The sequence below is a fragment of the Sphaeramia orbicularis genome, chromosome 1, assembly GCF_902148855.1.
Source record: "Sphaeramia orbicularis chromosome 1, fSphaOr1.1, whole genome shotgun sequence".
Lineage (NCBI taxonomy): Eukaryota > Metazoa > Chordata > Actinopteri > Kurtiformes > Apogonidae > Sphaeramia > Sphaeramia orbicularis.
In genome coordinates, this window is record NC_043957.1 from 54385405 (window position 1) to 54400565 (window position 15161).

A 15161-nucleotide genomic window follows, 5' to 3' on the forward strand; every position below is an offset into this window, starting at 1 on the left:
TACACCTTTTTTTTTTTGTCAAAAATAATGAATTCTTTATATGAGACGTGGTCCTTTTTTCCATTCATCAGTCTCCTTTTAAATACCCACAGAAAAAAATTCTAACAAGCACCTGTTGGAGTCTTACTTCCAAACTGGGGAATTCACTGTAAGATACACTATTTATAATTTGTCTTTTTTTTCTTAGAAAGAATATCCCACCACACACACAGACTGAATACTGATAAGCTCCCTCTGAACACCTGAGAGGCTAAGCTAACCTTCAAATCAAATCACATTAAAGCAGCTGGACCCCAAATATTTGTATAAGATCAATGAACATCCAATATCTATGAGACAAGAGAACACAGAAAACCAAATCTGAACAGTACACCATGTTCAAGAAAACCAACCAAGGTCACAACAGCCAATGCAGCTAAGGAAGTGCACACACGGCGTCTCATTCATCATGCAAGCTTCACTTTTACAAGTGTGGCCAATTAGCATTAATATTGGAGCACTTCTCGACAAACCTGCAATAAATCGTTTCTGTGGCCACTTGGGGGCAGCATCCCAAGATACAAACACACAAGCGTCCCTTTAGAACTTGAAATGGTAACTGTGTTTACAAATTGTTCATTTTGCACATTCAGCAAGAACAGAACTGCATTAAAACCTTTTAAAAGTATTTCTTTGTCTTTTGTTTGGGTTTTGAGTGGCTGGCCTTGGGTGGTGGTGGTGGAGGGAGTTGATATTCAGGTGTAGCAGTCAACGTCGGTTGTACTTTTTTTTGTACCTCATGCTGGGCATCACTCTGTCTGTCTAAAATGTTCCAAATGTTCTATAAATAAAGTTATATATATTAAAAAAAAAACAAAAAAAACTTTAAAATTCTATGTGTAAAAGTCAAATGTAATCGCATGGTTTCCCCTTGTTCTTTCTCTCCTAATGCCACCATTGTTTTAATCAGTCACTTTTGTCATCAAGGTGACTCAGACTGATGAATAATAGACTAAAACAAATTACTAAGCACAGAAAGTTACAAATATCTGAGTCATGGAGTTAAATTCATCCATCAGCAATTCATCTAACGCCTGCCTTCAATATCACCAAGCATTTATGGCATCATCACATTTTGACTTGATGTTTATTTCTTAACAAGAAGACAGACTTACACCAAAGAAACCACATTAAGAACAATAAACCATCCTCAGAGATCACATGGGTTTCATGGAAATAAATGGATAACCATTTCCTGTTAGGTGCAGTAACCCTAACCCTAACTCTGAGCTCCTGTATCTGTTAAAAGGGATAATGCAGATTTTTTTGTTTCTGCATGTGTGCAATTTTATGGTCAATATCATGGTTTCAGTCAATCAATCAATCAAGTTTTATTTATATAGCGCCAAACCATAACAAATGCTACCTCATGACACTTTCCATATAGAGCCGGTCGAAACCAGACTCTCAAGCCAATTTGCAGAAACCCAAGAGAATCCTCCAGAAGCAAACACTTGGTGACAGTGGTGAGAAAAACTTCCTTTTAACAGGCAGAAACCTGGAGCAGACCATGACCTCTGGAGAATGGCCGTCTTCCTTGATCAGTTGACCAAAGAGAGTTTGCATTCTGGAAGACAATGGTCTGACAATAGTCTATTATTACACAATTGTGTACTGTGACCTTGATGTTTGACGATCTATGGTCAAAGTTCACGGTTGTACTGTGTATGTTGTATAGTGGCATCAAATCAGACAAGTTTTGATTGACGTATAGCACAAATACGCTGTAAAAAAAAAACCCTGCAGTTCAACAGAATTTTCACTGTTTATTTTACAGTATTTTTCCTGTATTTTTAAGATATAGGAAAGTATCAGTGAAATTAACAAAAATAGACTGTGATTTTACATGTCAGATGTAAAATAACATGAAAAAACTGTAACTGTGAATAACCATAAAATTTCCATTTTTTAAAAGAAATTTTTTCTTTTTTCACAGAAAAATACAGTTAAAATACATTTGCAAATGTATCATAATTTCACAAATATTTCTTTTCTATTTATGAGATTAAACTGTTAATTTAAAGTTTAATACTGTAAAAAAAAAAAAAAAAAAAAAAACTAGATAAAATTACTGAAAAAAAAAAAGTATTTGTTCTTTAAGTTTAACAAGACTTGTTTGTTAATTGACAAATATCTTGTGTAGTTACAGGAGGTTTCACAACAAAAATGTTGAATAAATGTATTTTTGTAAATGTATAACATAAACTGTCAAAATACAGCTTTTATCGGTGCATTGTACAACTTAGTCTCATTGAAAATTATTTATAAATGTATTTATAGGTAATTTGATTGTTTTAATACATGTAAATAATCTTTATTAAACATTAAAAAGTAAAAAAAAATATGCAAAATCTCATGTAAAGTTAGGGCAAAAAACTGTATTTTAATTGTGGAAAATTACCATTTTTTTATGAGATGGTTATTTTCCGTTATTTAACAGTATTATTTTGGCACCCCAGCTGCCAGAATATTACCGTTTTTTGTTTTTTTTCCACAGCTTTTTTTTTTTTTTTTTTTACAGTACATTTTTTTGAATTTTTCCTGTCCTTGACCTTGGCCTTGAACATGCATATCTTGGGGATTACTACCCAAAACTGTTCAAAGTCACAAAGCAGCAGACATTGGTAAAAATCTAACCTTCTCATCATGATGTTAAAAAACATATGTGCCAACAGGACACTCAAGTATCTACACATTTCTATTCAGAACACACTGAAAATAAACCTTACATTTTCAGAGTTACAAGTTGGAGACATTATCCTTTTGGCAGCAGTGACACTTCTATAACACTATGCACTAATACGCATATCTGTTGTGTACAAGGAAAAGTTTTTGATATGCTCTCTGTTTTTTTTTTTTTCTCTTAGAAATAACTACTTCTATTAAAACAAGCCCACAGAAAAATCACACAATCACATTCATTAAACACTGATAGAACGGCATACTGGCTACATCTGATCCAGCAGCATTAATTGGAGAGAGTCTGAGTGGAACAGACAGCGGACACACTAACAGTTACGTGGACATCAGGGAAGAAGTCACCTGTAAAATGAAGAAGTGAAACCCTGCTTCTAATGTGTACTACACATTATTTCCACTGGCCAGTGAGATAGTGCAGCTCAGTTCTCCTCTGTTCCAAGACAAGAAGACTTTGAGGAATAGAGATGCTTTTACTCGATCGTCTGGACTGCAGACGTTTTCGAACCCCAGATGTTTTCATCTGGTGATTAGAGATCTCATAAAGAACATCTGACTGGATTGCAGTGTCTATGGAAGCCGTTACTCCTTATGCTATGTACGTAGACCACAGGGCTGTTTTAATTATACTGTACTTATTCAAACAAAGGCTATTTTATTCGAGTGTTCGTGACCAGTGTGGAATTACTCATCCTGCTGTGAGAATCATTAAGGGAACATGTGCATAAAGCAGCCTTCTTTTCCCTTACCTGTGCGCATGTTTGAGTTTACTGATAAAAAAACCAAGGCAGACAGTCGTGATCTTACACATCTTAACTCAGGGGTCTCAAACATGTGGCCTGGGGGCCAAATGTGGCCCACCAAAGGTTCCAATGCGGCCCGTGGGATGAATTTGCAAAGTGCAAAAATTCCACAGTCAAGGCTGTGGAACTCACCATAGTTCAGGTTCCACATTCAGACCAATATGATCTAGAGTAAAATATTAGCATAAAAACCTACAAAAAAAGAATGACTCCATATTTTCTTCTTGGTTTGATGTGAAAAAAATATTACAGTATGCCTATAAATAATGACGACTTCAAATTTTTGTCTTTGTTTTAGTGCAAAAAATAACATTAAATTATGAAAATGCTTACATTTACAAACTATCCTGAACAATAAAATGTGAATAATCTGAACAAATATGAACAACCTGAAATGTCTAAAGAAAATCAAGCACAATTTTAACAATTTTCTGCCTGTTACTCAGTGTTTAATGTCTTTGTGGAAGATACTTCAGGGTAAAAATAGGGCTGACAACCCACTCCAGGACCCACAAAAACTGAAGTCAAGGTCGTCATCAAGACTAACGGACAAACAACAGTGTCTTTGTAGATCTGATCCATAATGCACACATATAAATGATAAGCTGAGGCATAATATTGTTAAATTGCACTTATTTTTCTTAAGAAATTTCAGGTTTTTCAGGTTATTTGCATCTTTTTTGTTTGGATAGTTTATAAAAGTAAGTATTTTCATAATTTAATGCGTTTTTTTGCACTGAAGCAAAGACAAAAATTTAAATTTGTCATTATTCATGGGCATAGTATAATAGAGTTGTTGTTATTTATGGCTTATTATGCTATTATTTTACTGGTCCAGCCCACTTGAGATCAAATCGGGCTGAATGTGGCCCCTGAAAGAAAATGAGTTTGAGACCCCTGTCTTAACTCCTTCTGTCAAGTCCCCCTTTAGAGCTGCTCAATATGTGAGCCCACTTACTGGATGTGTGTACCCTCAAAACCTCCACTTTTTCTTCTGCAGCAAAGTATGTGTGATTGCATAAGCAACAATATGTATAAAAAAAACAACAACAAAAAAACATCCATCTATCGAAATCAGACTTAAATCGGGGATTCGAGCATATTACAGAGAGATTTAACCTCCTCTGAAGGTCCTGTCTGTCAGCTCTGCCAGTCACGCATTTAACAATCCTTTAGCAGCAGATTACACTGAGGGGATGAACGACCCCAATGGGCTTCGTGCATCATCGCCGGGACGCCCTCCTTATTCTGAGCCAGATGTTCTCCGTCAATTAAAGACGGCGGGAGCGCGCACAAACACCGTGACACGGATTTATATATATATATACTGCAAGCATACAAACACAGTGATATAACAGATCACACATAAGCTGCATTTACAACCGTGAAAACATAACTTTGAATTGCAGTATGGTGGGAAAAAAAGAGGAGGGAGAGAATGTGAGAATGCGCAAAAGACGCGCCTGAAACTTAATGACGCGTAAAGTTAAATGGAGAAAAAAATAATAAACATGTTAAAGCTCCGGTCAGTCACTTCTAGATACTTCTTGTTTTTTTTTTTTTTTTTGGGGGGGGGGCTTTCTTTGGGCTGGAGGCTACAGCAGGGAACCCACCTTGACAGCAGAACGTCGCCCACAGGTAAACTCCAATTAATAGTGATCCAGTGGACTTCCGATGGTCCATCACTGCGGCGGAGCACAACTCCCGGTGTAGCCCGGTGGAGACGCAAACTTAGAAGGAGAAGGCTTCTGGAGGATGCCGCTGGTCAGACAGACTCTCTCTCTCTCTCTCTCTCTCTCTCTCTCTCTCTCTCTCTCTCTCTCTCTCTCTCTCTCTCTCTCTCTCTCTCTCTCTCTCTCTCTCTCTCTCTCTCTCTCTCTCTCTCTCTCTCTCTCTCTCTCTCTCTCTCTCTCTCTCTCTCTCTCCTCCGTTCCCTGGTCCGTTTCCCCTGGTTTGGCTCTCTCTGTCACCGTGCGCCTCCCTCTCCCTCTGAACCGGCCCCCTCCTCTTCCCTCAGTTATATTTTTATACCTTCCATCTCCAGCTTGTCATCCTGTCATCTACGTGTTTGCTGTCGTTTCCAGTGCTGCCGGTGTCATCCACCTGTCTGATGGCTGATGCACAACGCAGGGAACTTCGTCAAGGTCTGCGCCCTGGAGGCATTCCGTGCCCATCTGCTCTATGACTAAAAGGAAACATGCAAAATTCCACACGCACAAGAAGAATGACTAACCAGAGGCAGACAACCCCCCTGATTTTAAGATTTTAGACTTTTTTTTTTTTTTTTAGTCTAAAATTTAAAATCAAGACGTTTTCCATCATGTAATAGATTGTGCATATTTGTAATTCCTATCTAACTGAAAATGATTGCCCAAAAATTCCATAAATAACATTTCAGCCTATTTTAATTCAAGTGATCTGAGAATAAAAATGAATTTTACCTCCTTGCACTGACTCTGTTTTCTGGTGTTCATACACTGTAAAAAATGACTGTAGAATTAACACCAAAAAGATGTAAAATTGCAACATAAAAAAACTGTAAGTGACAATACAATGCAAAGTTGTTTATTTGAAAAGATTTTTGTGTTAACGATTAAATCAAATATAGCTGTAGTTCTTACAGGAAGAGTATGTTAACAAAACCAGATTTGTAAGTAGAAATGATGTATTTCTATTGTTTTTAGAAAATAAAACTGTAAATTGAAGTACAGCGTGGTGCCGTTTCAATTGCAAGACCATGACGTTGGAATAACAGCCTATTTACTTATATATATATATATATATATATATATATATATATATATATATATATATATATATATATATATATAAAAAGTAAACATTTAACAATGTAACATTTTAAACTTGTAAATTAATGGGTTGGTAGAGTTGGTAGAGCGGCTCGTCCAATACCCAAAGGGCTGTTCGAATCCTTGCTCCGACTGTCCACATGTCAAAGTTTACATGGAAGACACTGAACCTAAATTGCTCCCAGTTGGACCTGGTGGCTTTAGAAAGCACTTTGGGCACCATGAAGGTGTATAAAATGTGCTAAATAAGTGCAGTCCATTTACCATTTAAATCCAATGTTAAATACATGTTTAAAATGTTAAATCTACATATTACTCCGTAAATATGTTTACAGTTGGATGTGTTTTTTTACAGTATTTTTCTGGAAACCACAGCTGCCAGTTTTTTTCCATAAAAACAACAGGATTTTTTAAAATTTATTTATTTTTTTACAGTGTAGGTGTTTTCAGGCAGGTAGAACTTATGCAAATATTAAAATTTTAAACTATTTTTCTCAGTAAGTCAACATAGAAACTTGAAAATGGCTTTGCAGTCATTTAATTTTTATTTGAACATCCATGTAGTATCTGCATTCTGGTGTATTATGTGAACAGTGTATGGGGGAAACACAAATTCAGGCACTAGTTAATGCAATACACTTTCAGGTCCTCTCACATCTCACAGCCCTAAAAATGTTCGAAGCAAAAGGTACATACGCAGGTCTTCTTGTTCATTTGGTGCTAACAAGTAATACACTGACAGAGCTCCAGTTCACCAACATGGATAAATATCTCTGTCAAGTCTATAAAGTGATGCCACTTAATCATTTCTAGTTCAGTTCAACTTAATACATTAAAAAAGAATCCAAATTTGCATGACTTTGTTTCTTAACATCAGTCATCTGTAGTGTTACTGTGAGATTTTAGTCACTGCAGGTGGGAGTTTGTCTCATATTTCAGCAAAACTATCATTTGTGTGACAGGAAGTCAATATTAAAATGATAAAACCTCTGTTAAGTAATTAATCATTTCTATCCACTGAAAAGCTAGAGAGCTTTTATTTTGAAAGGAGAAATGATGTGTTACATTTGCAGAAAAGAAAACTGCAGTACTGTTAAGAATGAACAGGTTGTGATCAGTGGAGGCTGGTGAAATTATGTTTTAGTGGGATGCAGTATGTAAGTCAGTTTGTGGATGCACTATAACCACATATCCCCACTAGGATTCGCCAAAGCACATACACCACTATTTAAATTATATTAATTTTAATAAAGAAGAAAAAAAAAAATAGAAGTCAGCCAATGGGCTAAATTAAATGAAACTTTACCACTGCTGGTGCCAGGATTTGAATCCCAGTCTTCCACATCATAGTCAGTAATGTTACCTACTGTGTCACTCAGTTTGCATTGGTAGTGTGACCTACTCAGGTATCCACTGGTGTTTATATTAATATATTTTGGACATGCATCATTTAGTCTTGATCATTTTAAAAGCAGCACACAAGCCCAAAAAGTGTGGGTTTAGACGATGTTGTGTGACGTTGCATTTCTGAGGGATGTGACGTTTACACCTGTGGGTGGTGCTTTGGCTCAAATGTTTGCACCCCCAGGCTTTGCTATCTCATATATTGGGGGGGGGGGGTCTACTGCACATGCATCATTTATAATGAGTCTGAGAGCCTTGGGTGCAGATTTTTACACCTCAAACGGGAAACACATCACTTGACTGCTCACTAAACAATTGAAAACCTAGACTACCCTTGAATGCAGATTATACATGGTACTCATGGGCTATATCATGTATAGCTCGTTTTTTTTTTTTAAATATTCATGTTTATGTAAAAATTTTTTCATGTGATTCCGAGCGTCTTCTTCATGCCCTAGTGCACTCTATTGATGAGCCGCCACTGGTGCTGATCCAAATCAAGGTTTCATGCTAAATTTATGGATTTTTACCCACTAAACAGAGGACACTGGTATTTCAGACCCTCATACAAACTTCCTTCAAACAAAGTCCTGGTACCTTCTGTCTATGTGTCATCATCTCCACCAAAAACTACAGCTATGCTATGTGTCTTTTTTTTTTTTCTCCACTAAGGATCCTTCGAGGATTCATTTGCATAAAGTTATGTAATCACATTTTACTAGAGGACTGGGTTAATCCCTAGGATCCCTCTGAGGTCTAAGTCCTTTCTTTGGAGAAATTCCAAGATTCTTGAAGCATCTGCAGATCCTTCACATCCTCAGCACTGTTAAAACTAGAGCTGGGAATCTCAGGGAATCACCGTACAATACAATATGACATGCAATGCATGGCCTACAATAATATCGCGATATAGCAATACTGCGATTATCAATACATGGCTCTTAATAACCTATGATATATCTGTGTGTTTATAGGGGTGAAACAAAAACAAACAAAATAAATAACTTTCATAGTTTATATTTTGCAGCATAATTTAACCAGAGTACAAACAGCAATAGTGCAAAAACAATGACACTGTTTTAGTGCAACAAAACTGTAAACAGGATTTTTTTTAGGTGTCTGACAAACAGTGACACTATTTTAAACTCATTCAGAAAACACGACATCTCATCTCATCTCATTTCCTGTGCATGGTTGTCATGCCGCCAGTGTATCGTATTTTTGTGAGACAGTTCGTACATGTGTAACAGGGTCAATTATTTCGCATCAATGTGGGTATGTCGATGATATTGTGTATTGTTTGTTATAATTACACAAAATCTATTCATTTTGTTTTCATTTCTTTTGGTTAATACCTGACATTATGAGCTTCTGAGTCAGTATATGGAACTTTTCATTTGAGTTTGTTCCCCAACGAGTAATTTACAGTGTGACACTGCCCGCTATAACAAGAGTTTTTATGCCTTTACCTCTTCCCTTTTGTTCTGGATCTCTATGGGAGAGGTAAGCAGCCGTGCAGTCGAGGAAAATTTTTGGTTTAGCCTCTGCTAATTCAATTTTTACGAGGGCTGTTCAATAAGTTCATGGCCTCACCCAGAAATACTGGTTGTTATAATACAGGATGTTACATTCTTTCGTGATGGGATAGTGATGCTTGAACATCGATGGACCCAGTGCATTGCTGTAAATGGAGATTATGTTGAAAAATAAAATATAAATTATCAGTCTGTGTTGTTCTGTTCTGGGTGAGGCCATGAACTTATTGAACGGCCCTCGTAAATGAACTGGCTAGTTCAAACTGTATGAGGTGCTTATGATGTGCTGAAACACATTTCTGTATCATTTGGTTTGTGTGGGAGCTTGTTTTATGGGGGTCGCTGACCAGAGGTATTTGTGTCTTATGCCACTGTTGTCAGGAGCTGAAAAACAATAAACGGAGACTGCCTCCAAAGTTATATGTGCGGGTCTCGTCCTTAAAAAAAAGCCAACGCAGAGTCCGACACCACCGGTTACACATACTTCAGTGTCCTTGTACGGCTTTGTCCCATCCACACAATAAAAGCCAAAGTGAGTCCACACTTTGGATTAAAACTTTGTCGGTGCATCTTTCAGTTGAACTTCACCACTCGAGTCCTCTATATTAGCACCGTTGTTTGTTTTTTCTTCTTCTGTGACTTGAGCCCAATTTTCAGCCACTCGTGTGAGGAGCACCTCCTGGAGGACATGTACAACGGTGACTCGACTCACTGAGGAGGAACCATGAAAGAAGTTTATAGCGGCTATATTTTAATAGTAATTATTTAAAATGATACATGGCAAGAGCACATCGATGATCCATTGTAAAATTAAATATCGTGATAGTTCGCCATATAGATGTTTTGTCACACTCCTAGTTAAAACATTACATGATAGATGCAATGCAAAACTAAATGATGATGCAACTGTCACAATAAAAAACACACAGATAAAACACTAGTAAATAGAATAAAAAAATCAGTATAAAAATATACATAAATAAATAAGAAATAATGAAAAGTTAAATCATTGACATAAAATGAATCATTGATTTGAGGGTGGGACCTTCTCTGCTCTGGTCAGCCTCTTTCTTTCATGAGGGAATTGAACCCTCGTGCCTTGTGTTTGAAGGAAGTGACTACTGAGAAAGGATCATGTCATGCCGGTTTACTGAAAGAAAAGATAAAACATCACAGAGTATGTTCATTCACTAATTCCTTTTCTGAACGGCTTCATCTGTGGGAGGGTCGGGGGAGCGTATCCCAGCAACCAGGGGGCAAAGGCCAAGGACAGTTTATCACAGGGCAGGCAAATATACACATGAAAAACCATTCACTCTCACATTTAGATTGACCAGTTAGTGGTCAGTAGTGGGAGGAAGATGGAGTACCTGGAGAAAACTCATGCAGACACAGGAGAACATGCAGACTCCACACAGAAAGGAACTGAACCCAGGACCTTGTTGCTCTGGGGTGATAGGGTCAACCTACTGCACCAGCAGGGTCAAACCTAAAGGCTAAAAATGGGAGCCACGTGCTCTTAAATAAATGGCCCTTTATGACAATTTAGGATTGATAATAGACCTGGAAAAAATGGAATACTATAATTGTTTGTGTGGTATAGAGGGTACGCACATATGTCCCCTCCCCCCAGGCCACGCCCCTCTAAATCAGACTGAGTGGCGAAAACCAGCCTGCTCAACATGATGGAGTATAGCAGTAAACACAGCGAGACCGGGAAAATGCGAAATATGAAATTAAATTAAGGAGAATTGGACTGGACATGGATCCGTATGAACTACCAAAGAATGAGTGGTCCATGAACACTGACATGTGGACAGAAATGGAGTATCCTGACATCCAGGGTGTAGGGGATCATGGCTATTTTTACCTGAAACAAACATACATGGTTTCATCATTACTGACAACCAGGGTCGAAAACCAGGGCCCAGAACCAGCTGATCCAAAGTGCATTTACAGTAGACCATGTGCTGACCCCAGTGAATATATGCATGATCTACTGGGACTGAGGAGATTTACTGAGTCTAGTTCAGATCAAGTACTTTATACAACACAGATACTACTGCTGTGGACCAGCAGGGCACGACTTTATTGTTGTAAATTATGACATTTTTCCTACCTGTTTTTAAATTACGACATTATTTTTGTGTAGCCCCACGGGAATTCTAAGTTGATTTCTTAAATTAATATTTTTGATTTCATTGTATTTTTTTTTTAATTAAAATGTGAATATTGCTATGTTTAAAATTTTGAAACATTGTGTATATGTAAAAAGAATTATTTGTAAAAAAAAAAAAAAAAAAAAATCGTTTACCTGTTATGTTGAGCCAATCCGAGTCAGGAGGAAGTGACGTGTGAGGAGAATGCGGAAGAGGCGGAGACAGACATGTAGAGTTGAAGAGGCATTAAAAGGAGTTGGCAAAACGCTAATTTGTGGATGTAATGTGGAAATGTTCAAAGACTAACGGACAGTGAGTCACTTATGGACATTCTGTGGTGTTTATTTGGATTTTCTGTGCTTCATGTGGAATACTCTGACGAAGTGCTTTTTTTTTCCTGGAAGATGCTGTGAATGCTAGTCAACCCGACTTAGCTCGCCAGAGTTTAAAGTGGACTGTGCAAGCTAGTGGTCTGCTCGACCATACTAGGGAGCCCAGTTCATCAGACTCTTTTTCCTTGGAAGCCGGATTATTGAACGGGACAACGACAGCAGTTCCTATCGGCACCGCCAGCGCTGCGAGGCTTCAGAGAGGACACCGCTGCCGCCGCCATTAACCAGCAACTGTGAGTTTTTTTTATTTCTGCGCCACAGTGCGAAATGACCATGGGGTTTTAGGTCCCTCCGCTCCCAAACCACGCTTCAGGCCTGCACCGGTTTGTAACTCACGTGTTTGGTATTCATTTTGATATTTAAATATGTCAGTTTAGGTATATAAACTGCTGGCTTTAGGATTTAAATTACAAGGGTTATGATTTATGTGTTCTGTTCATTTAAAGCAGTGTTTCTCAAACTGTGGGGCGGGCCCCCTGGGGGGGGTGCGAAGGCTTGCCGGGGTGGGCATGGAATCAATCCAGGGTGTTTTTTGTTTTTTTTTCCAGATTACAACATGTAGGAGGTTGAACTAATGTTTTAGCGTTGGAGCACCCTGCTTTTACACCATTTTAACACCATTTTAAGGACGTATAAGAAACAAATCTACTGCCATGGTGATCTGTCACTAGACTAGACAAAGAGTTTAGGTTTGGAGATCGGACAAGGACTGGACTGGAAAAGACAAATGTGCAAAGTTTGTGTTTTTGCACAGTTTGTACAGTTTGCACTTTAATGATGTGAGATGCAATGTAAACGGGCTCATTGACCCACAGATATTGTTAAAACATTTATCTTTGTTACCAAAATTTGTTTGTTGTTCTAAAAAAAGGACCTGTATTGTCATAGTTGTAGATAATTGCACATTTCCTGTTTTTATTTGGAAAAATATTGTCTCAGGGAGCAGTCTGGTTGAGTTTATTTATATTGTTCACACAAAAATCTACGTTACTTTTAATTTGTGCAATAAATAATTGAAGGAAAAGCTAAAAGTATTGTTACAGTCTTGATGTTTCTTTCAATAAAAGTTATAAGTGCACCACTGCTACAATGTTGTTGGGGTTGAGGGGGGACTAAAGATTTTTCGTCCTCCAAAGGGGGGCCTGACAGAAAAATATTGAGAACCACTCATTTAAAGTGAACTAAGGGGACTTATAATACTCTTTGAAGTGGACTGGACTAATTTCTAAGAACTGAACAGAAAAAAAGAAACATCTACATCTTACATCTTCCTATTGAATGTTTTATTTAACCCTTTCATGCATAGTGGTCACTACAGTGGACAGTTATTCTACATCTGTTCTCTTGTATATTCATGGGTTTTGCTGGTTTAGTTCCATATCAGCCAACACACTGGCTGTTTATGCACCATCCCATTCACTGATATTCAAACTGTCACTTTGCTGTTCTTCATAAACCTGATCTACACTGACATGTTGGAGTGTAAATCACCTGTTATTTGTTAGACACAAAGGTTTTTTTTTGTTTGTTTTGTTTTTTTTGCATGTTATTTCTATGACGTGAGTAATAACAAGGCCTAGAATATTGTAAAATGTGAGAAAACATCAGATTTGCAGCATTAAAATTTTTTTTATTTCATTGTTTTCATATTACTTTCTTAGGGAACAGGATTAGGGCCACTGGAACTTTAATCTCAGAATTCTCACTTTTTTCCCTCAGAATTCTGATTTTAAACTCAGAATTCTGACTTTAAACTCAGAATTCTCCTTTTTTTCCTCACAATTCTGACTTTTTTTTCTCCGAATTCTGACTTTAATCTCAGAATTCTTTTTTTTTTTCCATAATAATAATAAGAAATGCATATTGGACCTTAGTTTATTGTATTTTTTTCCAGTGGCCCTAATCCTCTTCCATACTTTCTGATATTGGGTTTTAAACACACGTTTCTTTACTTCAAAAATTAAATGCATGGACATTTTTGTAACTCCATGATAAAAAAAAAAAAAAAAAAAAAAAAAAAAAAAAAAAAAAAAAAAAAAAAATTGGTTGCATTGTTTTTTTTTTTCATGTGTAAGGAGGAATAAAAACATTCGAGAAAAAAATCTTTACTAAGGTTCTCATAATTCATGCATGAAAGGGTTAATCAAATGTTTAGTAAATTGTTCAATGTTCTGTTTGGTGTATGTGTGCATGTTTAATTGTGATAATTTATATTGTGGGGATATTGATTTTAAAGGGGTGAATAGTAAAAGGAGTAAAAATTTGAACAGGGTTTAAACTAACTTGATGTGCATAAGTAAGGCAGGGTATTGAAGCTAAAATATATTACACTGAGTAATTGATTTTATATAATCTAAATTTACTAGTTTCACTTATATAGCTATTACAGGTGTCGCAAAAGTAGTCTATTACTGTCAGTAGGATATTAGGAGTATCTGAACAGTTACATTTTTAGGAGCTTATAATTGCCTAACAAAGCGAATTGGTGAACTATAAAGAGAGAGAGAGAGAGAGATCTCTCACAACACATGGATTCGGGGAGCGCACTCCAACAAATAGCCAGACAGCTAGGGGGTGCTACATTTGCAATATTATGACTTTATTGTCAGAATATGATGTCTTTAATCTCATAAACGAATGACATTTTTATTAAAATACTAGTTTTTGTTAGAACTATGACTTTATTCTCATAACATTGTGATTCTTTTTGTTTTCGACTATATTATCATAAATTACGGGTTTTATTGCGATATTTTATGACTTTATACTCGTGGTGACAAGTGTTTTTATTCTCTTATGTGGCCCTAATATGCCGTTGTAGCTTTATTCTCCAGTTCCCCCGTATTTGAAAAACTGGGTTAGCCTCAGTTTCAGTTAGTTTACTAATCATGTAGGAGCACAAGGCTCAGAATCACAAAATGAAGACAAAAACCATGAAAGATCTGATCATGAAACCAAGAGCTTTACTAAGAAGTAACGTTAGCCAAAACAATACGTCATTTAAGGTCTGATTTTACCCAAAAATACAACATAAATTAATGTGACCTGACACTAAACAGGATCCACAAATCTAGGTTTGGATTCCTGGATTTGTGGATCCATCTACTTCTCTTTTCTTTGTCTTTCAGTGTCTGTGAAACGATAGCTCCGACTGCATTTCAAACCTGTTCATACAATCAATCGCACAACAGCTCTTCCCTATTTTTTATTAAATACTGTTCTTAAGTTTAGATAGTATTGAAGCTAACTCATCTCCCTCTTTCTGCCACTCAGTGGGCAGAACCGCGGTGACTTCTGCTAGTGGTGACATCACGTGCATACC

At 36.9% G+C, this 15161-nt stretch overlaps 1 protein-coding gene across 1 annotated transcript in view; it reads right to left on the reverse strand.

Moving 5' to 3' along the window:
• LOC115424900 (neuronal acetylcholine receptor subunit alpha-7-like) overlaps positions 1–5365 on the reverse strand; it is a 94474-nt gene extending 89109 nt beyond the window's left edge. Inside the window, exon 1 of the mRNA XM_030142297.1 lies at positions 5153–5365. Coding sequence (XP_029998157.1) covers positions 5153–5222 — 70 coding nt within the window. The 5' untranslated portion in view covers positions 5223–5365. The remainder of the gene's footprint in view (positions 1–5152) is intronic.
• Positions 5366–15161: the final 9796 nt, after the last annotated feature.